This window comes from Fukomys damarensis, unplaced genomic scaffold (genome assembly GCF_012274545.1).
Source record: "Fukomys damarensis isolate Sample0158 unplaced genomic scaffold, DMR_v1.0_HiC HiC_scaffold_36, whole genome shotgun sequence".
NCBI lineage: Eukaryota > Metazoa > Chordata > Mammalia > Rodentia > Bathyergidae > Fukomys > Fukomys damarensis.
Window position 1 is genome coordinate 36,715,564 of NW_022900948.1, and position 27,585 is coordinate 36,743,148.

Consider the following 27,585-nt stretch of genomic DNA (forward strand, 5'->3'; position numbering starts at 1 on the left):
AATTTGTTCTATACTTCATATTTTATATATTTGTTGTATATTGTATATCACTATGAGCGTTTTATAATATCTGATTATATATACTGTGTACATATGTAAGAAACTACATGCATATTCAAAGTTTGTTTGAGGCTTGATAAATATTTTTTCCTTAATAAGTCAGCAACACTATAAGTAATAAGTCACACATTTTAATTATAGTCATCTCTCAGTATCCAGGGAGACTGGCTTTAAGACACACCATAAATGCCCAAATTTAAGGATGTTCATGTCCCTTATGTAAAATTATATAGTATCTAAAGATGTTTGTGTCCCTTATAGAAAATTGCATAGCATTTGCACATGACCTACTCATATTCTCCCTCATCTCTAGATTGCTTATATGTAATAAAATATAAATGTTATATAAATATTTGTTATACTGTATTATTTAGGGAATAATGACAAGAAAAAAATCTGTGCATACTCAATCCATGAGTGGCTGAAAGCATGGATACAGAAACCATAGACTATAGAGGGTTAACTATATACTTAATTTTAATATTTTTTGGGGGGGTACTGGGGATCAAACTCAGGCTCTTGCACTTGAGAGGCAGGGAGCAGAACCACTTAGCTGAATCTCCAGTCCAGTATACTTAATTTTTAAAAGTAACACATTTTTCAAAAGCTGAAAAAATTATGCTGTAGCCTTTCAAAATTAAGGGTAGGGAATAGAAATTTCTATTTCATAAGTATTATAAAATTTAATAATTTATAATAAAACATTTAAAGTAATAATACATACAAAATTAAAAGAATATTTTAATCTGTAGTATCAGCATTTAAGAAAGGAAAAGTAGAGAAAGAGAAAAAATCAAGGAGGAAAAAAGAAACAGGACAGAAAAGAAAGACAGAGATAAAGTAAAAATGGAAAAGATAGAAAGCAAAACAGAAAGATAAGAGATCAGAAATATTCATGGAGAATACAGAGATAAAGTGGAAAACAAAGAAATATACACACAGAAAGAAGATCACCAGAGACTTAAAAAATGATGAGAAGAGGGCTGGGGATTTAGCTCAGTGGCACTGCACCTGACTCAAAAGCTCAAGGTCCTGAGTTTGATCCCTGTTGCCAAAAAAAAAAAAAGAAGTGGCGAGAAAAAGGGATCTATTTTTAAGGAGTCACATAGCTCTAGCTTAAGCCTGACAACGTGGCATGAAATAATTTTAAATGCTAGTAGTTTTTACATTATGGGCTTATGGAATTTTGTGTACACATAATGTAATACAACGTATATTCAGGGAGTGCCTAACACAAAGCTAACTTGCTAAAAACTAGCATGTGCTCTTAGAATAGAAATCACTCCCAAGATTGCAGCTGGCTTATAATTTGCCATGCTTCTCTGCCTGCATCTGCAGAAAGGCTACGAGCTCCCTCTCCAGCAACTTTCTCCCATTTGCGCCTCCATGTTTTCCATACACAGAAAGAGACGAGTGAATAGCCAGGGTTCACCTTGACGGAATATGGAATCCCAGGTTTCAGAAAAAGAGGAGTAGCAAACAAATTCAGTGTGTAGGGGGAGAGAACGTATTTGATGCCGGGTACATCTGCCTCTTCAGAAAGTCCATCTAAGGAAACAGCAAACATCATGTTAACATTTTTAGAAGTCTAGTGATCTGATGGGTTAGCTGTGTGATCACTGTGTTCCACATACTCACTCATTCAATCACCTCCTTCCTGTGCTCACTCATTTTCCAACAGTATGCGGATCACGGTTCTTGGTTGAGGCGGAGGTACAAAGAGGAATTTGGACCTAGGGAGCTTCCAAAGCCTCTGTGTAGAGACAGCCTTGTAGGAGCAGAGCTATACCTCTGGACTGACAACAGATGAGGAAGGACACTACTTTACAGCAGTGGCCTGAGTTTCACTTGAATGTGTTCCAGGGAGTAAGCAGAGGACACAGGTAGGCCAGAGACAGCCTTAGAAGTATGTTCACAGTTCCATCACAGGTGCATAGAGAGAAATGGAGAAGAATCAGAAAGAGATCTTGATGTTGAAAGAACCCCGAAGGCCCACTGGAGAAATCACAGTTTTGTCATTCAATGTCTAAAAATTAAGTTATACATTAAGAATAACATGAAGTTCTGGTATCCTCAAACTTCTTCCCAGTATTACTAGCACTCCCTACACATCTCTTCTACTGCAGCAAAACTAAAGGTTCTTCTATTCTCAAAGACCAACCTTCACTGTCCTCCCTTTTGTCTGTGGTGGAAGCCCTGCTTCATTCTACCTGCCGCTTCCACCTTCAAACCCTACTTCCAGGACTGATCATCTTCATGACATCATTGCTGCCTTCTACTGAAGCCCAATAGCATTAAATTCATTGCTTACAGCACATATAGAGTTCTTTCTTGTAACTAAGTTCTTTACCATCTTATACCAGATGCTCATTTATAAGCCACATTAGTGCTGGGATTATACATCATTCATATTTGTAAGCCTGTGTGTTCTGCAATAACCTTCAAATAGCTCATAAATAGTAGTTAAACTGAATTTATGGTACTTGAAATAAGTTGCAGAACAACAAAAATTAGAAAGAAACATTAAGATAATGTCAAAAACTGAGGCCGGGGATTTAGCTCAGTTGTTCTGCCACCTGCCTCACAAACACAAGGTCCTGAGTTCAATCCCTGGTACCAAAAAAAAAAAAAAAAAAAAAAAAAAAAAAAAAAAAAAAAAAAAAAAAAAAAAAAAAAAAAAAGACAATAGCTAGGGCAACACTCTCCAAAAACCACAGTGTATCTGCTATATGCAAGGTATTCAATAATTGAGTAATTAGCTCAATTCTTCAGCTATCATAGAAGGAAAAAAAATTAAATGGTGAAAGAGGACTTAGGAATTAGTCTTGGGAATCTAACTCTTATTTTGCACACATACAAACTATGAGCTCAATGTAGTTAAATTATTTATTCAGGGTTAGTTGAATGCTCAATATAAACCTGAAAGTATGAATAATGGTAATCAAGACATATTAGAAGTAACACCAAAAAAGTATGAATAGCAGTTATCAAGACATATTAGAAGTAAAAAATTTTTTATCTGACTTGCAACCATAATTTACAACTATTAAAAAACACTGGAGGGCCAGGGATTCAGGTCAGGGGTACCATGGCCGCCACACAAGCACAGGGTCCTGAGTTCAATCTCTGGTACCAAAAATAAAAAAATAAAAACCACTGGAGTAGGATTCAGAACTCTGGACAAGATGTCAAGTATGCTAAGAAAGTAATAGGTGGCCTTTTACAAAACAGAGAAGGAGGAGAAAGAATAAGTAGTCAGACCAGGAAGAGAAGAAGAGAAGGTCTAACACTTATATGGCACTTTTTAAGTGACAGTTACTGGTTTGTTTGTTTCCCCCAGAACTTGAGAATGAATGAGGACCTTGTGCATGTTAGGCAAGTGCTTTACCACTGAGCTACATAGCCCAGCATTTTTCAATCCTATTTTAATACAGGGTCTTGCTAAGTTGTCCAAACTGGCCTTGAACTTGTTGCCCTCCTGACACTCTTGAGTAACTGAGGTTACTCGTGTTTGCCACCATGCCTGGGGATAGGTGCTGTTTAAGCGTTTTGCAAACATTCACCATAATCCTACGAGATAAATGTTGTTTTTACTGTACTCATGTTAGGAAAATATTATCACTTCTAATTTTAGATAGAATTCCTGAATTTTATATCTAAATAGGGCTTTAAGCAGCATCTCATTAGGGCTGAGGATTTAGCTCAGTGGCACCACGCCTGCCTTGCAAGCACAAGGTCCTGAGTACCAAAACAAACAGACAAAAAAAAAAAAAAAAAAAAAAAAAAAAAAGAAGTACACATATGGAGAACAGAGCAATGATAAGACTAATAGTTTATATTTGCATGGTACTACATCAAAAATATTTACATACATAATCTCATTTTGATTTGGGTTCTCTCCAAGTGAGAACACCAGGGTGACAGATGTTCAAGGCAGGCGGCTGTCGAGACAATTAGGATGTCAACTGGGCAGTGTCATCCCACTTCTGCCGTTGAGATAATAGGGACTTCATAGCCCGTTCAATGGCTACATAATGGTAGAGCGCTGCTGTACTCCAAATTTTTAATGTTATAAAAAAGTAAAGTTTAGGGGCCAGGATTTGGCTCAATAGCTCCACCGCCTGCCTTGCAATCACAAGGGCCCAAATTCAATCCCTGATACCACAAAAACAAAAAGTAAGGGTTGGGGATTTAGCTCAGGGGTTCCGCTGCCTGCCTTGCAAGGGCCTGAGTTCGATCCCTGGTACCCCCTAAAAAGTAAAATTTAACTGTAAAAGAAAATAAAACATGAAGAAACTGTTGAACTCATTTACTCCTTTGAAATGCTCTCTAAATATTTCCCAAAACAAAGTTAAATACACACACACACACACACACACAACTTACCTGTATCCTCTACAACTGTTACAGAAATATAAAGGTACTTGTCATTTAAATCTTCTAGACTGTTATATGACAGCTCTTTAATTGCCGTTTCAGAATCAAAGGTGACTTGAGCAGTTCCATTTATCAGCTTTTTAAAATGGAAAATGGAAGAGTTACTTTAGAGAAGAACTTACAAGGAAGAACTAACAATATCCACTCTGACCAGCCTCCAAATTGAGGGCAAATGTCAGAGGACTGGTTTAGCATCACCAATGAAGTTGCCGATAAGTCCACAACGAAGCCCAGAATGATTTTTCTAATTTATTTGTACAGAATCATAGATGTAGAAGAGTCTTGAGCATCACGTGGTCCAACAGGTCTCTGGTACCTGCTGACCAAGAGGCCTCTTCCACTCCCTCAGGCATCACCCATCTTCGCGGGGCTATCATACTATTTCCGACCTCAACTAAGAGTTTGTTGGATTTTTAAAATTTAATTTGTGCTTTACTGTTTATAAACTTAAACACTAATTTAAGGACATACAGGGCTTACAGGGATAGAAGATAAGGGACGTCACATTATTTAATTATTGGAAATAGCTTTGTCCTGGTGATGTGCCTCGGTGTGCACCTTGCCTAACATATATAAGACCTTGGATTTGATCCTACACTTAAAAACAATTTTTGCCTTATCTTTTATTCTGAAATTATTTTAGTGTTTTAGCTGAGACCAGGCATCTTTGTTTTCTTAGCATTCTTTCTTCTTTCTCTCTCTCTCTCTCTCTCTCTCTCTCTGGTTCTAGGGATTGAACCCAAGGCCTAGCCCATGATAACTACAAGCTTTATCACCCATTGATGTCCTCAGTCCTGATTTAGTTTTGAATCTTAGTGTCTATCTTAGAATCTTGCATTTTAAAGGAGCATTTAGCTGGGGAAGTAGCTCATTGATAGAGCATTTGCCTAGCACTTATAAGACACTTAGTTTGATCCTTAGTACTACAAACAAACAAACAAACAAAATTTAGTTATATCTTGAATAAATGAGCCTGTCTTTTTAAAAAGTAAGGGCTATATAGTTGATGATGCAAATACATGAAAAAACATGGTATGAACTCATATCATCTATGGTATAATGTATTATTTTTCATTCTTTTTTTGTAACAGGGATCAAACTCCGGACCTTGTGCTTGCCAGGCCAGTTGCAGTGCCACTGAGCTAAATCTCTGGCCCTTCTATGGTATAATGTACAAAACACTGAATAAAGAAAGAGAGGACTAGGGCTCTAATCTTAATTTTCATAACCACTGGCCCTTAACCTGTGTAAATAATTTCACAGGTATTTCTAAAGTACCTAGTCTTTGCAAGGAAATATTCTGTCTCAGGGAATATAGTGGGAATAAGTTAGACCTGAACAGTTTCATATTAAAGCCTTCCAGTAAAGAAGGGTTTTTCACCTTTAGAATTATTAACACTTTTCTTTTTTTCTGAGTATAATTGACATATAAAATATGTATTTACATCATGTTTGAGATGCATATATGTTGTGAAATGATTACTGCAACCAAGCTAATTAACATGTCCTTCATCTTGTGTACTTACAGCAATTCTTTATTTCCTCCCTTTAGAAATATGTTATAACAACACAAGTCAAAAATTATTGACATTTTGAACAGCGTAACTCTTTGCTAGGTAGGGGTGCTCTGCACACTGTAGGAGCTCGGCAGCACTCATGCCTCTACTGCCCAAGTGTCATCAGCATACTCTTTGTTGTGACAACCACAGATGACTCAAGACACTGTCAAAGGTCCCTTTGGGGGTGAAAGTCACCTCTCATGGAGAACCACGGCAGGAAAGTGTGAGACAAGCTCTAAGATGACAGGCTTCGGCCTAAAGGGATAAATAGCGAACCAATTTCAGAGGAACGAAGGTGAGAAAGAGTGTTGGTGTGCACATTTAGAGTAAGAAGGAATTAAGCAAAGAAGAGGATGGAGGGGACAGAAGGAAACAGTAAATACCTGGAGGCTGGGAAACTACTAAGTTTGAGAGCAAGGAGGGACAGGGCATAGGAAAACGGCACAAGATCAGCTGGCAAGAGAGACTGAAACCAGGGAAAGTGGCCTTTGCTCTAGAAGTAGTGGAAACCCAGAGAAATTTAACCTTCAACTTCACGCCTATAGAGAAAGAAGGACTGGACTTGGGGGGGTCTTGAAATAACTTTTCATCCTTAGATCACTCAGGTCTCAGCAGATGTGTCTTAAAACCTTACCTTTGTGCTTTGCTTTGCTTTTTGCATCATTTCTTTTCCATTGTCTTGCATAGCTTGTCTTATTCCGAAAGAGACAAAAACTTGAGCCTCATTGACTGCTCCATTGTGAAAATACCTGACAAACAATATCGTGAAACTGTTTTGCTCTCATGGTTACAATAATAAGATTCAGATAAAACGCAACTATTTGAAATCACTTAAAGAGCCAAGGATTTAGCTCAGTGGTGCTGTTGCCTGCCTTGAGTGCCCAAGGTCCTGAGCTCAATCCCTGGTACTGCCCCTGCTCCAAAGAATAATAATAATTTTTAAAAATAAAATAAAATTGCTTAAAGCACTTGATATACTTCCATTCACTGTTACATTTCATCCTCATAAAACCACAACAGAAAGCTAGAATATGGACTTTTTTATTAGTATGTAGATGAAAGAGCTCATCTTGGGGAGATGAAAAGGTGCAGCTCCAGTGAACACTACTTCCTCCATGATTCTGTTATCAGTGGGGAGCTACTCCCTATTGTCTTTTATGTCTTTAAAAGGAGCATATCCGATCTCACTGTTATATGAGGTTAGTTCTTTTGAAAAACATCTGAACTGCCCATTTCCTGTTCCATTTAGAATTCAAGTAAGAACAAACCTTCTGCATAGCAAACAATACTATCATAAAAGCCAACTTTCCTTATTAATGATTTGAACAAATAAATTGTCTTCATTATGTGAAGGCAGTTTCTAGCACTTTCTCTCATGAGCCTTTTACCCTGGTGTAGACTAAATAGTAAAGTCTACTTTCAAAGTAAATGCTTGCAAAAGAGGCAGCAGTGGGTAGGTTTGGAAGGCATAGACTCTGGAACCAGGTAGGCTGGGCAACTTACTAGCTGTGTGGTCTTAAGCCAATTATTCAACATTTACATATCTCAGTTTTTATGCTGTAGGGATAGTTATATTATTTACCTTATGCAGTTGTAAAAGAGTCAATATGCTAATGTATTCATAGTTCTTAGGAAAGCCCCTACCAAGGTAGCTATGTAAGTTAGTTATTAATAACTACACTATACTTTTATTTTTAAATGGCCTGTCCTTTTCTGATAGGGTGTTTGCAAAACTAATGCCAGCTCTGTATCCCTCCACATATTCCCAAACTTTGTGATTCCCTCCTTGCATATAAAGTTGTAGGAGGAATTTACTTCACCTGGGCTGACCTTGTAGCTTGCTTTGGATAAAAGAATGTGTTAGAAGTAATGGACGGCCAATACAAGCCCAGGCAACAAGATGATCAAGAGTACATTCATATTCTCTCATATCCTCCCCCTTCCCTCTCTAGCTGCTGCTACAGCCTAGCCTGCTGGTTGATGAGACACACACTAGGGCCAGTCACTTTTAGTCCCCATCCCTGTCAACCATTAACACATACATGAGGCCTTACTAGACCTGCCAACCCCAGCTGACCTGCCACTCACAAGTGAGCCCAGCCTGGCCTAGAATACAGAACTGCTTAGCTGGTTTCATAAATCATTGTTTTAAAAGTACTTAGTTTTGAAAAAGTTATGCAGAACTTGCTGGCTGCTTAAGGCATTTTTTTTTTAAAGAAGGCAAGCTGGACATAAAGGCAATACGCCTGTAATTTCAGCACTCTGGGAGACTGAGGCAGGAGGCTTACAAATTCAAGTCCATCCTGGACTACTTAGTGAGACTCTATCTCAAAATAAGATATATATAGATCTATCTATCTATCTATCTATCTATCTATCTATCTATCTATCTATGAAAGATTGGGATGTAGCTTAGGGAGAAGGCCCTTGGTTCAATCCCTAGTATCATAAAAAAATTTTTTTTCATATATTGGGCCCATATTCTAAATATACACACTGAGTTTAAATCTTTAGGACTGTTCCCTTTTTGATGTTGAATAACCAACAATGCTAAAATCGGAATCAACTGGGCCAGGGATTTAGCTCAGTGGTGCTGCTGCCTGCCTCTCAAGTGCAATGTCCTGAGTTCAGTTCCTGGTACAAAAAAGAAAAAAATGGGGTCAACTACCATCAGAATAAACACATGATGCCTCCTCACTCAGTCCCTCTGAAAGTCATGGCAGACTTGCTAATGAACCACAGCTCTCAATTTGGGCAACCACCAACAAGCAGAGTTGGCACTCAATTTAGCTAGTTCACTGGAGAATAGAAAACTTTCTTACCTTGCTTTTATAGTAATTTCAAAATTCTTAAAGTTCTTGTAACCAATGAAATTACTTTCTGGTTCTATTGAAACAGAAAAATGTGGCAAGACTGAAAATAGAAACAAAAGAGGCGATATTACCATTTAAATTAGAGTAGCCTTTAACACTACTCAGCCATAAAGAATGAGAAATTAGAGTCATTCATAGGAAAATGGATACATACTGAGGATATACTCCTAAGTGAAATAAATAAGTCACACATGTGTAAATACTGAATAGTTTCTCTGGTGTGAATAACCTGCAATAATACAGAAGATCCTAATAAGATTACTGACATTTAGAAATGGGAAGAAAGGAGCTAAAGGTGTAGGGAAGGTGGGATGGGTAGGGGAAGGGTAATAAGGGAAAAGAAAAAAATGTGAGAGAATGAAAAGATGGAAATAAAGTGTTTGTAGATGGGGAGGGGAGGAGGGGGTGAAGGGAGGGCAGGGACAAGGGGAAAAAATGAGAACCAAGACTTGTCATGTAGAGGTACAAGATCCCCACAATGAATGTAACTATACTGTATCCCTAAAATGTACCAATAAACTCAATTAAAGCTGAAAAAAAAAGAAAAGTATTGGAGGCAGAGAAAACGTCATGTGCAAAGCCACCATTGCTGCAAGCAAGTGAGCTGAAGAGTAACTAAAATAAGGCGGAAGGGGACCTAGGCAGGGACCAGTTCAAAAATAAAGATTTGATTTTCATTATCTGCGCTACTGGGGACTTTTCAATAGTGAAATGATATGAGATTTGTATATCAAGAAAATTTTGGCTAACACAAGAGAGAGAGAGCTTGGCAGCAGAGACACTGAAAAGAAGGCTTTTGCAGCAGCCCAGGAGGGAACCTGATAATGAACTGATAAGGGCCAATCCTGGGGAGAAGGGGTGGACGAACTGTAGATCTATAGGGAAAGTCGCAAAAGCACCTGGAAGAAGGGAGGTCAGTACAATTACATATTATGGGAGCCTATTATGTTTTTTGTTTTTTGTTTTTCTTTTTGGTACCAGGGATCAAACTCAGGATCTTGTGCTTGCGAGGCAGGTATGGTGCCACTGAGCTAAATCCCCAGCCAGGAACCTATTATCTTTAAGGTTGAGTTTTGTTACAACAAAATATTGTCACTGTTTCCCTTGTTGTTTGTTAAAGTGTGTGTGAAGTATTTATTCTTCTTCCTATTATAATGAATTTCCTAAAAGAATAAAAAATGGCCTTCAGCCTGATGTGGTGGAGCATGCCTGTTATCCCAGCACTCAGACTGGAGCAAGAGGATCTCTGGAATCTGAGGCCTGTCTGGGCTACACAACTAGTTCTAGACTGGCCTGTATGTGACTTTGTCTCACATAGACACATACAGACACACACACTCACACAAGCTTCAATCAGAAGGTTAATGTGGTAATAGAGCATACAGATACTGTAGTAAAATACCTCCAAAAGTGGTTACATTAAGCTGTAGATTAATCATTAGTCCATTCATATGGTTTATTTAAAAATAAGAATATCTTAAATTTTCAAATTAAGGTTAGGGATTTGTGAGTCAGAAAAAAATATCACTGGATTAGGCGTAAAGAAGCCCAATAGTCTTTGATCTGTCACTGATTATAAGACTTGAGTGAATCATTTATTTGTCTCTCTAGGTTCAACAAACTTGTCTCATTATTTCTCCTAAAACCATAATTCTAGAGAGGACCTTGACAAGTCAGGCTCTTCAGGGGACTAGATCTCTTCCAGTGTCTGACAGGAAACTCAAATCCATAGAGGTTGGCTGCTTGCTCAAGGCTGACATGTGACAACTGGGCCTAGAATTTAAGTGTTCAAACTTCCACCACCACCACCTCCCACCCCTCACCAGAACTTCCAACCCTACCAGCAGGTTGCCTCCTCTTCGTGTGGAAGTGATTTGCATTAGACACATTAGCGAAAATGACTATTGCCAAACACCACCTTTTTATAGGTAAACACAATTGTCAGAAATTACCACGTTCTTTGATCTCAAAGTAGGTGGTTCCAGTTGTTGAAAAGTCTTCCTTATAGTTAGCTTTAATTGTCCACATGCCGTACCTGTGGAAGTAAAATATTTAAAATTATAGATGTCATAAAATATTTTTAATTCACCCAGGGGAAATTTAATAAATTCTTATTTTAAATTTGTTAACTTATGGCTTAAATTTATTAGAATATATTTCAATATATGCAGACTAAGTAAGTATTTTATTTGGGACAGATTTTTAAATAATAAACTGAAATAAGTGGGCATTAACAGGATAGTAGTCTTTACTATATTGGTATTTTTATTAATATAATCATTACCTCTGAGAAACTGGTGATAACCTAAGAATTTACTTAATCCTGGAGCTTAATTGTTAAGAAATTACTGGGCCAGGGATTTAGCTTAGTGGCACAGCACGTGCCTGGCAAGCACAAGGTCCTGAGTTTGATCCCTGGTACCAAAAACAAAAAAAGACCATAATAATGTCTCTAGAAATAAGACCTAGATATGAAAGATATTCACCCCTCACATAAGTGAAATTATGGTTGGAGAAAAAAGTATGGTTTGTTTAAAAAGGAAAATGACCTATTTAATAACCTTCATCCAAAATTTTTGTTCCTATTACTCAATTAAGTACTGAAAATAGAAAATGAACAAGATGGAAGAATGGTGATCTCATTAGAGTTAATTGTTCTTGCAAGTTCAAATTTTTACTTTTCTATTTACCAGCAGTTGTGCTTCAAGCAGTGACTTTGTGAAATAAGAAAAGTAATACCTACCTTAAAGACTGGTTATGTAACTAATGAATGATAATACAGTTATTAACATTATTCATAAGTTCAATACCTTTACCCCTAGTCCAATGTTACTGTTCTTTTGCCTCACGAATCCCTGGTAGATAAATTTGGAAATATAAGATATTCTTATTTGAAATAATTTACATTAACAGACCAATAATTAATAGCTTAATCTCTCCGTTGTCATTATGCTACCATTACTGTTGTTATCATTAATTCAAAGTGTACTCTCCAAATACGCATTACGTCAAAGTGGTGAGAAATAATAATGCGCGTTACAGACAAAGCCCCTTGCCTTCAAGGAGTTTATGATCTACCAGGGAAATAAAAAGGTAAGCAAATTAATAAATAGGTAATTATGACATTAAGGTAAGTGTCACAAAGAAAATACACAAGATGCAGAAATGGAGAGAAAAGAGTGGAGGCTAAAATAGCTCTCCTTCAGGAATAGCCTTTTAGCAAAGGCAGCATTTCCTCTGTGTCCTAAAGAACATTCTAGGCAGAGCGGAGAAGAGGTTCATGGGAGCTGAGGCAAGAAGGTACTGATCGTGATGGACTCCTGTGGCTGATCTGTGAGCTGCCATTGCAGAAGTGGCACAACACAGTCAGAGAAATGATGATGGCAGCAAAAGAACTGGTTTCAATCCTGTACTATCAAGCTTGTGGAAATTTCATGCAGTTTTTAGATTATCCAAGTCATCTAAGTTTCCCAATTCTGTCCCACATTTTTAGAAAAAAAAAAAAAAAAAGAAAAGAAATACTAATACAATGAACAGAAAGCTCCTCTCTCTGGGGCAGAGGAAAAATGACCATAAAAAAGGTTTGGTTTTTTTTTTTTAGTTTTAAAAGGATATTAAAATTCTTTCTTTTTTTATTGAGTTTATTGGTACATTTTAGGTATACAGTACAGTTACATTCATTATTGGGATCTTGACCCGCTATACGACAGGTCTTGATATACTCCTAAGTAAAATAAATAAGTCACACATGTAAATACTGAATAGTTTCTCTGGTGTGAAAAACTATAATAACACATAAGATCCTAATGATATAATTTACAATGCGAAATAGGAAGAAAAGGGCTAAAGGTGTAGGGAAAGTGAGAAGGGTAGGGGAAAGGTAATAAGGGAAAAGAAAAAAAATATGAGAAAATGAAAAAATGGAGGGCAGGGACAAGGCAAAAAGATTTGGTTTTAAAATTATATTGTAGCCACCTTTAGGAGCTTATGTCTTATACATCCTGCTCTAAAATCCTTGAAAGGAAGGATTATGGGTTCTTTGTTTCTGTTTTGCCCCTCCTATTGTGATGTCTACGTACCAGGAATTTATTAACTAAATGTGTTACATAGAACCCTGTTTAAACATGTTCTTAAAATGCTTTCAGGTGAGATCAAATAGAAGGAGGAGGAGGAAAGAAAAAAGATCTTGTTTTATAACTCTCAGAGCAAGGAATGAGACCACATCAGCCTTTTACACCTCAGAAGCAGGAATTGTTGGTTTTGATGGGGAAAAAAAGAAAAAAGAGTAAGACCAACTGGGACACTTTTTGCCTGTTTCCAACTTTAATTTCTATATGTAAAGAGAATAGATGAGAAGGTTGAGGAAATATTTTTCTTTTCCTTTTGGGGGGTGCACAGAGGGGCAGTTTGTTGCTTGAGCTGGCCCAAAATTCCTGGACTCAAGCAATCTCCTACTTCAGCCTCCAGAGTAGCTGGGACTAGTAATGTGCTGAGCAGGGAGTTTTATTTTTATTTTTTATTTTTTATGCCAGCAACTGAGCATACCTTCCCCCAGACTTAAAAAGATTTTGCATATCTACATTTGTCACACCTTTGCTAAGCCTACATGATTCCACTTGACTGTCAATCTGCTCACAAGCAAAAGTTCAAGATACACTTTTTTTTTTTTTTACAAAAAAACCCTTATTAACAAATATTTATACATACTTAGTATAAGATGGAATCTTGAAGTCAGGAAAAGAGATAATTCCATCATAATCATTTTCTTCTACTGTGTCAACTTCTAATCCTTCAGGATCCTTTAAATAAAATGAACGCCATTGTCTTAGTTCATTTTCTGTTGCTACGAAAGACTATCGAGTTCGGATAACTTACAAAGAACCGAAGTTTATTTTGAGGCACTGTCCCGGAGGCTGGGAAAGGGGCATCTGGCGTGGTTCCCATCCTGCTCCATTGTATGGTGGAATAGAGGAAGAAAGAGCAAGCCCACTTGGAAGAGTTGGCTTTTATGACAAAACCATTCCAAGAGGACTGACTCGCTCTGAGAAAAGACTCAATTCATTTCTAAGGGTGAACCCCTATGACCTACGCACCTCACCCTGGGCTCTACTTTCCCCACTGCCATTTTGGAAATTAAGATGGTATCACGTGATTTGTTTGAGAGGAGGAAGGGAATAATCTAACTGCAGCAGCCCTCAAAGCATAGAGCCATATTTTAAAAACTTTAGTTGATTATATATAATCTTTGACCTACAAGGCCATTGACCAACAAATATTCATGACTTCAAATGAAGTATGAAAAACAAGATTCAATTAAATGTTACGGAAGGCAAACACAGTTCATTTAAAGCCATTTCCCTTCATCTTTTTAATATGTTCCCTATTTTATTATCCAGAAAAGGCTATACTTTTTATTGTACAATTTAAAAAAGAAGTATAATAAATATAAATAACAGATGTTTTTAATATGCTAAGTGAACTTAGGCTTTATAAATACCAGAATCCAGTTTGAAGTTTTCCAATACAATTTAAAAAAGAAGTATAATAAATATAAATAACATGTTTTTAATATGCTAAGTGAACTTAGGCTTTATAAATACCAGAATCCAGTTTGAAGTTTTCCAAAGTAAATATTCTATAAACTATATTTTTAGCTAGACATTTTATAAATGTACAATATGATACTTTGAGCTTGATACAACCATCAAGATGATTCAGAAAACTTGAAAGTTCTCAGAAAGCTTAACCATAAAGTTATTTGGTTTTCGTTTTAGCAAATTATCGAGATGAGGTTTTTACTTTACTTGAACACATCAAGCTTTAAATTAAAAAGAAAAAAAAAAAAAAGCACCATTTCCCATAACCAAAAAGGATGGCTGAAATTTTAAGGTACTTTCTTTCTTGAATGACAAGTTGTAAAATATACAAAAGCCTGTTTTGAAGAATGGCACTTGTAGCTAAGTATCTTTCTGCCTGTTCTTCATCCCATCTTCAGTTGTGTGCAGTCTAAGAGGAGGATCTCTTCCTCTTCTTCTGGCTCTAGGATCAGCTTTCTCAACCTCCTTCTGCCTGCAGTACCAGGCTGCACATCACTCAAATTCAGCCACGGAGACAGCTCCCCACCCCTGCTGTTCTCCAGTAGAAAAAGGAGCATTCAAGGTGATGTTACTTCTGCTTAGTTCTCTTGCAGGTGTTTTGTAGGTCTGCCAGTTTATTTATTATTTTCAGTTTTTTAAATATCTAGTCTCATGTTCTTCCTGTTCCCAGAGATTAATTCATGCTGTTTAATACATGGAATGGTCTTCATTATTTTAATAGAGCCTCTGTGAATTCCTTTCATTAAGGAAACCCGGATCAAAGTTTCTCTTACTTATTCCATTGCAGATAAAGATTATATCACTTCACTCTCAGCCATATTTTATTTCCCCTCTGATTTCCTGCATCATTTGTCTCAGAGCACACATTACTGGATTATATTCCAAGATGATTTTGTTCTCTAATATCTACTCTTTTGTATGTTGTATTCTAAATTTGTTGGTTTGTTTGAGTAGCAAAAAGGTATTGCAACTTATAACAAAAGACCATTACGAATACACCTACTGTTAATAAGTGAGCAATTATGACAAGTTGTGACATTTTTATTTCTCCACAAAAATAAATTTTAGATGTGAAAGCTGGGTAAAACCATGGGTTTTATTACGAACTTACAAACTGAGTAAGACCATAGGTTCTATTATGGCCATCTGTCATGTTTGTCATATCTGATAAATGATTGATAAATGGTAACCTCAAGGTTTAGCCAAGTTTTCCACATGTTAGTATATTAGTTATTAAACTTTAATCTCCTTTAAAGTAAATAGCATGAATTATAATTCTTTGTCTTAAATGATACAATTAAGGGCCAGGGATTTAGCTCAGTGGTTCAGGCCCCTGCCTTGCAAGCGCAACGACCAGAGTTTGATCCCCAGTATAAAAAAAAAATTATACAATTAAAAATTTTTGTATATAATAGGTATTCAATTAATTCTTGATGACTGTGCTTTAAAAATAAGTCACCAATACGTCTGGGGACAATTTGGCTCAGTGGTTCTGCTGCCTGCCTCACAAGCACAAGGTCCCAAGTTTGATCCCCACCAAAAAAAAAAAGAATCACCAAGGATGTACTCCAATGGCTTAGTTCAAAATCCATCAAATTGCTGGGTTTAATTTTTATGAACTTTTTATACATGTCTATTTGTAGGGTACAGATCTATACTGCTATATTCATAATAAATGTTCAATAATTATCGGGTATGGAATGAAGTGTAATATGAGATCAGGTCCTAAAAAAGTGAAGTAAAGTATTTTTTAAATAGATAAAATACTTACTATGAAAGTCAGAATGGTTTCTCTTTTGGCTGGCATCAAGTCATCATTCAGAGAATAGACTCTAACTTTTACTGTAAGAATAATTTATATCATTAAAAACTCTGCTAATTAAAAGCATCTTAATTTTTTAAAACAATCATTCTTGGGCCTGGAATTTAGCTCAGTGGCCCTGTGCCTGCCTTGCAAGCACAAGGTCCTTAGTTGGATCCCCAGTACCGAAAACAAACAACGGCCATCCTTAAAGAGCTAAATCTCATTTTAAAAATCCAATGTAGGAGGCTGGAGATCTAGCTCAGTGGTTCCAGTGCCTGCTTTGCAAGCGCAAGGACCCAAGTTTGATCCCTGGTACAAGAAAAAAAATTTTTTTTTCAATATAGGAGCTCCAGTGGTGCAATCAGTTAGCACACTGTTCCTATATAAAAATTCAATACACATAAAATACATATTTAAAAGAAAGAAAATGTTAGTTAATAATATACATTACTAATAAGTCTTGTTAAAAAGCCTACTCAAATCTCTTTAAAGAGCTACTTCTAGTGAATTTAAAGTAGAATTCACTTTATGAAAATACATTCACATATGAATCTTTGGGAACACATTCATAGTACAAAATTAGTTATATGTGTAGTTAGGCCATTATTTACCATTAATATTGTAGTACCTGGGGAGGGAAGGAGAGAGTGAAGGGAGGGCAGGAACAAGGGGAAAAAATGAGAACCAAGACCTGTCATGTAAAGGTACAAGATCCCAATAATGAATGTAACTGTACTGTATACCTAAAATGTACCGATAAACTCAATGAGGAAAAAAAATGTTGTAGTACCAAACAGTGACTATTATATGGGAGTATAATATTGCCTTCTATTAGGGTTAAAGATTTTAATGGAAAATTGGGAGTTTGATTAAACATTATGTACTCTTCCACTTATGAAAACCAACAAGGCCCCAAATTAGTTCTTGTGGTAGTAGACAGTTTTGAGAAAGTAAAAGTGACCTGGGTTTGAATATAGTTGTGGTTGTATAGCTTTGTCAAGGTAGTAAAGTCTATTGAGTCTTGCATTTTATGTCTGGATCATGCAGGGTGCAAATTTTTGGTTTAATAAGGTTGTTTCATTTAAGATTTTAAAAGACAGCTTTGAATTGTATGGTTTTATTATATTTACTGATCAATTTCTTCATTTCAAGACCCAGGGATTTAGCTCAGTGGTGTTGCCTCCTGCTTCACAAGCACAAGGTCCCAAATTCAATCCCAGGTACCAATAAATAAATACATAATCTTCATTTGATCTATCATTGTGAAAAGATTAATAACAGGGTGTAGGGCTGTTAGTTCTCTACCATTTCTTTCTGTCAGTTAATAAACCCCTACTTTTTAAACAAAAGCCTCTGTTTGGCTTTTAACTCACAGTTGTTTGACACATAGGGATCTAATTTCTTCCAGTAGCATATGGTAATTTCTCTGGGATTTTGCAGATGCTCAAATCATTTCATGGCCAAAATTTTGCCCACATAATAAAACAAATCTGACACCATAAACCTAACATCTCTTAGAGGGTCCATATTTCATGCAACTCTCTACAAAGAAGCCACAGCAAAACTAATCTTTTCTTTTCCCCCTCCCGTACTGGGGATTGAACTCAGGATCTTGTGCTTGTGAGGCAGGTGCAGTGCCACTGAGCTACACATCCTTAGCCCAAAACGAATATTAATAAGCACAGAAGATGAATGCAATATCTCAATAAATTTCTCACCTTCAGCTCTGTCCTTCCTCTCACACCTGTATCCCAACTTGGATCCCTCCTCCTGCCTTATGAATACACCCGGGCTATGCCTGAGCATCCCTAGCCCCAGGAAGGGAGGATTTGGAGTACTGAAGGAGAGCTAGATTAGGAAAGGGGGTGCTCTCTGCAGGAGCCTGTGATCACAGAAAGGGTGGAGGAGGAGCTGACGAGGCAAAGGAGGGCAGGAAGGCACTGGGCAGAGATAATGGCACATTGTGCAGGCCTTGATGCGGATGAGAAAAAAGTAGAGCAAGCAACTGCAATGAGGTCAGTTTGAGCTGGGGGGACGCATGGTAGGTGATGAAGCTGGGGAATAAATCAGGACATAGGCTGTGTGGAAATGAAGTATTTGGGCCAATATTCTAATGTTCTTTATTCTATCAAGTCTTGGAGACTTAAGCCTTTACCCTAAAGATGCTTACCCTGAAAGCCCTTCAAAGATATTCAGACTAAATATGTCATTCAGGGCTTGAGAGCTAGAAGCAGCAAGATTTGATTAATTTTTTAAAAATTACTTTTAAGTAATTCCTTTCCTTTGTGTACTCTTCCACAGATTAGGTAGTAACGGAAAACACTTTCCTAGTACTTACTGTGTGCTACACATTATTTTAAGCACTTCATGTGTATCAGTTCACTTAGTTTGCATAGTTGTATCAGGTGAGTTGCATTATTAGCTTTATTTAACAGATGACAAACATGGGGCTTTGAGAGTCTAACTCATAAAAGGTTCACATAGCTAATAACACGCCAAGCTGGGATCTAAACCAAGATATGGTGGCTTTAGAGTCTGCTTTTCACCACTATTTCACTAGCCCTTCCCAAGGGGCCAATAATATTTAGAGCAATTTCTTTGGCTTTCCTCTCTGATTAGAACAGATGAGGTTACCTTATCTTTTTACTGTAAAGTACTGACAAATAGTGGAGCAGTTCTTAAGGAAAGCCTCGTTAAGGACCCAGAGAAGGGTCCCAGCCTCTTGGCATTGGACTCTATTCTTACTGGATAATGACTGATGACCCTATGTGGTAAATAGTGTGAACAGTACCCAATTAATGAAGCATCCTCTAATGTAGGAGGATAGGGGCGAGGCTACGCTTGATTCTAGGTACGATTAGGTTTAAAAGGACCCAAGCTTTTGAGCAGAGACTGTTGCCTTATACACCCAGTCTCCTTCTTGGAGTCAAGGGATGGTACTACTCTGGGATGACATTCTGTCTAAGCTGATAACCAAATCCTCATGCTTTTAGACCTTTCCTTCGTGAGCTGACCATAAATGGTGTTCCTGCTGAAATGGTAACTGTAGAGCCCCTCACCGCCTCACTACTGTCATCAGGAGCACCAGCCAACATTTACAAGTTCCCACTGTGCACAGAGATTTTCCACCTCACCTGCTGGTCCTGCCTCCTTTTCTCTGTCCTTCCTCAACAATATCATTAAACATTATGGGCTCTGTCTCGCACTACACATCTCATGATTCCATCTCTGAGGTGCTTAAAGACCAATGATGGTGAGAAAGACAGATGAGGGAGTTGAAGCTTTGCAGACATGTGTACATATTAGACAACAGTATTATTTTTTTCTGTTTTAGTTTTGGTTTACTGGGGGAAAATCCTAATACTCCTCCAGCGAAAGGTTTCAATTGGCTGCTCTCTTTCCACCTCTAACAGAAGAACTGTGCATTAAAAGTGTTTTAACAGACACTTTCTTAGGAACAAGTCCTTTGAAAACTAATACCCAAACATTTTTGTGGCCAATTTATTCTTTAGTTTTCCCGGATTGGTAATTAACTCCAGAGTCAATGAAATTTTTCATGAACATGGATCTATAATAAATTTACATCCCTTTACCAAAATTGTTTGCAGTTAAGTCTTCCATTTGTTTAATAAACTCTAACACAACATTTTACAATGTTTAAAATCTTTTTTTTTTTCTATCCTGGGCATGGTGGCACATGCCTGTAATCCCAGCACTTGGGAGATTGAGGCAGAAGGACTGCTGTGAGTTCGAGACCAGCCTGAATAGTGAGACCCTGTCTCAAAAATAAATAAATAAAATAAAATAAAACAAACACCTTTATTCCTATTTGGAAATAACTGATAGTATGGATAAATTTTTTTTGTTTGTTGTGTTTTGTTTTTTGTTTTTTGTTTTGGTACTGGGGATCGAACTCGGGTCCTTGCGCTTGCGAGGCAGGCTACAGAACCGCTGAGCTAAATCCCTGGCCCTGGATAAATGTAACTGTTGATTTTCCAATTTACTTAGCAAATTCTCTATAAATTTTAAATTAAAATGCTATTTGAAAATATAAAAGTCATTAGGAATTGAGAATCTTCTGAGCAAAGTGTAAGTCTGTCTCCACTCAATTTCATGTGTTGTAAGTATTCTACAATACAACATCAGTTAGTCCCCCAAGAAAAAAGCATCTAACGCTACCTGATTCGTGTGGAACGTAAGAAGTTTTGTCTGTATGAACGAAGAGAAATCCATTGTCACGGGTTATTGGAATTTTTTTCAATTTTGAAAAATGCTTTGATACAACTTCTAAATACACGTATGAAACCAAGTTTTGTCCTGCAGGCAATTGTTTAGGTTGTATCTGTAAAAGGAAACATCGGTGAAAAATAGTTAAGTAATTCTAAGGTTGTAGAGCATGCTGGCTTTCCAGAAACCACTATAATACTGTTGTAGTAAAAATAAGTGTATGTACCTTATTTTAAAAGTGGCACAGAAGCCAGAAGAGTACATTAATTTGGTCCAAAGCCTTTCAGTGTCTAATATTATAAGCAAAATTTAGTTTTAAATGATTGAAAGTCTTATTGGTTCTACATGTCCTTAATTTTACACACATTTAATGAACAACTACTACAGAAGCTCCTAAGAAATCTTCACTCAGTCAGCTCACTGGATTAATCCATGCTCTCCATTCCCTCTGTACAATATCCTGACAGATGTTCTAGACACCTTATATTATAGCACACTCTTCTGCTCCCACAAAGTAGATCCATACTTCCCAATTTGTGTACAAAATTATAAATCTATAACTCCTTTATTTTCAATGCTATATAACTCTAATACAAAATAAAAGGATAAAAGTATTTCTGTGAAAAAGTTGGGTGTGGTGGTGCACGCCTGTAATCCCAGCACTCAGGAGGCTGAGGCAGGAGGATCGCTGTGAGTTCGAGACCAGCCTGGTCTGCATAGTGAGTTCCAGGTCAGTCTCAACTACATAGTGAGACCCTGTCTCAAAAAAACAAAAAAAAAGTATTTCTGTGAATGTTTAAGCTTTGGAAACATAGGATAAAAGTTAATCACTAAAACCAAATGCTAAGGAATTAGGATGTGAGATTATTGTAGAAATTTGGAAAGCAATATAAATCTACGGATTTTCTGTACTCAGATTGCTTCAGAGTGTTTTTAAACTCCTTCCTCTTCCCTTCACCTCACTTGTGTGTACTGGTGATTGAACTCAGGGCTGGTTCACAGAGCTATGTCTCCCAGCCTCCTCATCCTTTATTTTGAGACAGGATCTCACTAAGTTGCTAAGTTGCCCAGGCTGAGTTCAAACTTGTGATTCTTTTGCTTCATCCTCCCAGAGTGTTGGAGTTATAGGTGTGCACAATCACACCCAGTTTCCTTCTTCAATTTTAGGAAGCAAAGTACAAAAAAAAAGAGATTATTTTAAAGTGTAAACATAATAAATAAGATTTGGCACTTTAGGGCCAGGGATCTAGCTCAGTGGTTCTGCTCCTGCCTTGCAAGTGCAAGGACATGAGTTCAATCCCCGGTACAAAAAAAAAAAAATTGGCACTTTAGTCAGTGGGTTCACACTTTAAAGAAGACTGTGGCACAGCATCTAACAATTGGCAAACAAAGATACTTTTTAATTCTGAGATAAAATGAAATGCTTACAATGTCATTAATTTGTCTGAACCTTTCACCTTCATCTACTTTTTAATCAACCATCTTAGCACTGGTCAACAGAATTTTCCGTGAGGATGGGAATGGTCTATCTCTATGCCGTCCAATATGGTAGCCGATAACTTACATGTGGCACTGAGGGACTGAGAACTGAATTTTTAGTTTTAGTTAATTTGATTTATTTAAATTCCAAAGTAAATAGCCATAACGGGCTATTATCTTATCAGATAAGAGAGTATCTACGAAAAAAAAATACTTCTGGGAAATCTATTTTAATTCTTAATAAACCTACTAAATGGATTGGTTATTTGTCCAGAGATGAGAGCATTTAGTATCAAAAACATCATTGAAAGAACTTCTATGTTTGATTAGAATTTATTTAGATTAAGCTTTCTCAAACTTTATATATCCGTTTTAAAAGACAAGATAAATGGAAGACTCTCAGCATCGACATTTCATAATTATAATATAAATAAATCCTTTACAATGTGAGCTAAATATATACAAACCTAAAATTAGATATATTTTATTATGCATGTTTTTATATTTTTAAAAAGCAAAACAAGTATACAAAATAAATTAAAATATTTCAAAAATTAATAAAATTCAAATTTAAGCTCTTTATAAAATTTCAACTTTTAATTTCTTTATAAAGAACTAACTTTAGAGAAACACTAGTCTAAATGAGCCGCAGAGTTCCTTCCAAGACTGAAATTCTGTAATTTTTCTGATTCTTTAAGTATCAAATTTTTAGTAAGATTTGAATTGCAAGCAGATCTCGAGTCAGTAAATACTATAATGTCATAATAGAAGTTAGTTGCTCAAGCTTGTTCTTTCTATTAATTGTGTATTGTCAAAGGCAGCTATTTACTCCAATAATCAATAATTTTATTTCAAAGCTATAATTAAAGATTATTGGAATTTAAACAAACATGTTAAATAGCATCTGTGCTTACTTATGAGCAATGCACTACAGATTAGCATGAATTTCATATTTCTATATTTCTTTGTAGTGATACTTTTCACAGCAAGAAAGTATTTTTATTTCATATTCACATATTTTTGTATCGGTATAATTTGGGGGAAGGTACTGGTACTAGGGATTGAACCTGGAGCCTTCTTCATGCTGGGCAAGTTAAATGCTCTACATAGCATCGTATTATATCCTCTACCCTTTAAGAAAAATGTTTTTACATGGAGTCTCATTAAGTTGCACAGGCTGGCCTCAAACTTTTCATCCTCTTGCCTCAACCTTCTGAGGAGCTGGAGTTACAGGTGTGTGGTATCAGGCCTGGAAGTACAATTTTGTTTTCTGATAAGAATGTGAACATTTACATGCATTACTGTTTAGAATTGTCTGTTTCACTCAGATTATCATTAGTTACTGGTAATCACCTAATAATCACATAGTGGTAGAGTGGTGCGAATGATTAAATCCCTATTTTTAATATTCAAGCTTCACACAAACACACACATATATAAAGAAAGTTAACGATAGATACATACTGTTAAGACTGTAGCATTTTGGAATTTATTTTCTTTGGATAAATGAACATAGCCAGAAGAATAATTAAAATGTTTATCAGGATAACTTTTTATAGAGATTGTTGCATCAAATGCTTCACTGTATCCATAACCTTGGATTACAATATTTTCAGATGCTCCAACAAGGAATACTCTGGGTGCTGAAATGGTATATCTGTTGAAACAGGAAAAGAAAAGGTATAGTAACTGTACAGAGTGTATTTTCTTATACCTCTGATACTTCTGTCACTTGAGATTCAGTCTAAAATAGACATTTCTACTTTGAATTGAGTTATTAAAGTAAAATTTTCTTTTGTGATTTATGATAATTTTAGCATAGTTTCCAGGAAGAAATAACTTGTAATTAAGCCCTGGGAAAGAGTTGGAGATCTGGGTTACATTTAGAAAGATAATGACAGCATTTCCCAGGGACTTCTGCTGACAAGGCTGACTCAACAGTGTCGAGTAGGTGTTTGTTGACTATGTAAACGTCCCCCTACCCCAGTGGAGATGAAATGCAACATAGGCACCAACCATACAATGTCATATTTACCATCTGCTGGCTGGTTGGCTGAGGTAAACCTCTGAGGTAAAAATTATTTATCTGTAATATAACTTTTTAAAAAACTTGGCTATGGTAAGAATGTATACATTAAAGTACCTACCATTCTCAGTACTCAATAAATAACATGCACTACTTTTGCGGGGAGTGGGGCGTGTGCCTGTAATCCCACTCGGGAGGCTGAGGCAGGAGGATCACTGCAAGTTTGAGGCCAGCCTGGGCTACATGGTGAGTTCAAGCCCAGCCTGAACTAATAGCGAGAACTTGTCTCAAAAAATTAAAAGAAAAAAAAAAAAGATTCACTAGTTTCACTAAATTAGTTAAGAGGAAGTAACCTTAGAAATATTATACTAGTGGATGGATAAAGACAAAGATAGAATACAAATACAAATGTGCTGGAGGAATGTTCTGGAAATGGAAATAATGGTGGAGGTCCATCATCGTCCTGCAACAATAACAATAACAGTAGTTGAGTAGTTATATGTCAAAGCCATATGAGCAGTTTACATAGAATCTTTTCATCTTTATGAGAAGTCAATGATGTAGGTACTAGTACTTCTACTTTTCACATGATCAGAGGTTAATTAGATGAGGTCACATATTTTATAAATAAATGAGCCAGGACTTTATACTCAGTTCCCAGTCACTTGTTATGTGTATAATTGAGGTCAAGGTCACAAGCATTGATGAAACAATAGTCTATTTCCTTGCTATTATGTTTCAGGCAAATTACACAAGAAGGGAAGTGAATTTATGCAAGGTTTTGAGACACAGTTTTAGTGTGATTGTTTTCATTGTCTTATTAAATGGAAATTTGCAAATATAAACTAGATTTTAAATAATATAACAGAAAGTATCTAATTTGAATGGTGAGGGCTATGTCTTACCACAAAGAAAAAGATGTGCGTATCACGCCCAAAGGACGCAGTGATTGATTAATTCAAGTGGTCCAACATGAGTAGGGTACACCTGTCACTCCTAGTGAAAGAATTTTGCAGGCTCTTCCTCACATTATGGCATTCTAAATGTCTTTGAAAATCAGCAAGTCTTTAGTAGTAGTGAAATTAGTCAGGGATCAATTAAGTCCTTTAAAGCAGCTGGAAGTTCTCCTGTGTAACTAATTTGGACCTGCTAAGAGGCAAACTGAAGAATCTCCAGACTTCCAACCATCATCTAACCTATATGCTCAGCAGGGGACCAGAGAAATTGAGAAATGGTAAAAGAATACATTTTACTGAAAACTTACTTGTGCTGGGAACTATTCTAAACGCTTTATATGCACGTACACACATATATATTTTTTTTCTTTGTGTTCCCACAACTATTCAGTGAGGAAGTCTTATAATTGCTCCCATTTTAAGATAAACAAACAGCTGATTAACTTGCCCAAGGTCATCGAGCTAGTAAGTTACAACATTAACAGTGGACTTGAATAGCCTGTTCCCAGAAATAAACACTTTCAACAGCTGCCCTAAACTGAACTTATTAAAATTTTTCCAATCAGAAAAATCTAGGGACCAAAAGCTATTTTAATTTCAATGTTCTTATGGGTCTTATTTTTTAAACTTAATATGTTGTTTTGAGCAGTCTTTTGGGTGGTACTGGCAAGACATAAAATATTTAGTATTTGGAAGCCCTTAGAAGGTGTCTCTGGCACAAGCTCTTGTATTTCATCCCTATTGATATTCATCCATACAAAGAATTTCCTACTTTTATTTTCTCTTAATAGCTGTGGATAATCAGGCTGCTGAGCTTGCAAAGAAGGAAGAATGTTACTTTGGGCTTTGCAGAGTACTCTTTCCCCCTGATATTTGCATGGCTTGCTCCCTCACGTCCTTTGAGCTGTTTCTGTGTCACTTCCATAAGAGAATCTTTTCTGTCCACACTTTTACAATTAGAATGTAAGATCAAGGAACTGTTCCCATCTGCTGATCTTCAGTGCCCATCACATAGTAGGTACTCAATAAATATTTGAAAAGTCAGTGAAAGTATTAATTACAAATTTGTGAATGGCATACTCTCCCATTTTTTTAAGAAAAACGGAGAAAACAGCTTTCATTAAGGACCGATGTAATGCTATAAAATAACTCAGATTATCCCTGTACAAGAATTATGGGATTCCTGATTATAACACTAGTTCTGCCACTAATTTGAAGTCAGTTAATCTGCATCTGTATAAGTTTCAGCTGTTTGTCTTTCAAAAAGGAATGACTTCAGTGATAGAAGCTTGCATAGGGTCCTGGATTCCATCCCCAGTACCAAAAATCAATCAAGTAAACAACACCACAAAGTACTGTACCTAAGATAACAGGTGATGGTGGCCATTTTATGACATCCAAAGTATACATTTATACTTGCAATGTATTTAACATATTTATTTGCTTAAATTTATGACAAAAAGAAATAAACTGAAATGATAGGTCATCTTAAAAAAAGCCATGCTTCAGTCTTCTACTAGCAAGTGATTTGGGGCTAGTTACCTTCCCTTTCTGGACTTATCCTCCTATATTAAATGAGTAGGTTCCATTAGATAATATCCACTTATCATTCACTACTATACTATACTGTAAAATATCTGGAAATAGCTAGATATTATTTAGCTAAGTGTGGTAGCCCACATCTATAATCCCAGTGCTCAGGAGGCTAAGGCAAGAGAATCAATCGAGGCCAGCCTGGGCTACACAATAAATTCAAAATGAGTTCAAGGCCAGCCTGTACAAAGCAAGTACCCCCCCAAAAAAAAGAGTGAGAGAAAAAGGATATAGTTTAAAAGAAGGTATCTTACCCCCAAAAAAAGATTTCAGAGACATTAAATATTATGAAATGCCTCATAAATGTAGAAATAATTGCAACTACAGATTTTCAAATTACAGTATTAGAATTGATCCCCAGGTAACTCTGGCTTAACTGTGTATAGTCAATGAAAAACTTCTCAGATTCTCAAATTAACACAATCTATTGATTTTACTTTTCCACTCATCTTAACTAAGATACATTGTAAAATGCAAAAGGTTTGCTTTACTTACATTTGTTCCTGTCCCCAACTTTTCTCCAGGAAGATTAGAAAACAAAGTATTCTCCAAAGGCCCATGGCGGGAGATGGTATAAAACCAAGAATATAACCTTCTTGATGCTACTTTATTTTTTAAGTAAGCTAAGCTTCAAGAATTTGGGTAAATTAATTCTGTGGTTAATAATTAACAACGGAAAAAGGGATCTCTAAGAAAATGAAAATTAAATTAACATACCATTTCATAACCAGGGATAAAGATAAAGGGTATTTTGCAGGGATTTTTACCTAGAGAACTTTTTTGTTGTTGTTATCAGGAATCCAACTCAGGTCCTTGAGTATGCAAAGCAGGTAACTTGACGGAACAACTGAGCTAAGACCCCAGCCCTAGGGGACTTATTTTTATGAATATAAATAAAAAGATTCTAAAATGGGAGTTTGAGATAATAAAAAATGGCTCAGCACTAGAAAACAGGAAGTCCTCCTGTTCCCTTT

General features: G+C 36.4%; 1 protein-coding gene across 2 annotated transcripts in view; it reads right to left on the bottom strand.

Moving 5' to 3' along the window:
- LOC104847514 (complement C5) overlaps positions 1 to 27,242 on the bottom strand; it is a 38,684-nt gene extending 11,442 nt beyond the window's left edge. The window contains exons 1-10 of one of the 2 annotated variants that reach the window (XM_019204357.1): positions 27,107 to 27,242; positions 23,501 to 23,693; positions 20,510 to 20,672; positions 16,298 to 16,368; positions 13,637 to 13,728; positions 10,885 to 10,964; positions 8,879 to 8,969; positions 6,691 to 6,805; positions 4,447 to 4,573; positions 1,493 to 1,608 (exon numbers count right to left, since the gene is read on the bottom strand). In XM_019204357.1, coding sequence (XP_019059902.1) covers positions 1,493 to 1,608; positions 4,447 to 4,573; positions 6,691 to 6,805; positions 8,879 to 8,969; positions 10,885 to 10,964; positions 13,637 to 13,728; positions 16,298 to 16,368; positions 20,510 to 20,672; positions 23,501 to 23,693; positions 27,107 to 27,171 — 1,113 coding nt within the window. In that variant the 5' untranslated portion in view covers positions 27,172 to 27,242. Of the gene's footprint in view, positions 1 to 1,492; positions 1,609 to 4,446; positions 4,574 to 6,690; positions 6,806 to 8,878; positions 8,970 to 10,881; positions 10,965 to 13,636; positions 13,729 to 16,297; positions 16,369 to 20,509; positions 20,673 to 23,500; positions 23,694 to 27,106 lie in introns of both variants that reach the window. The other variant, XM_010602941.2, reaches the window with a different exon arrangement.
- Positions 27,243 to 27,585: the final 343 nt, after the last annotated feature.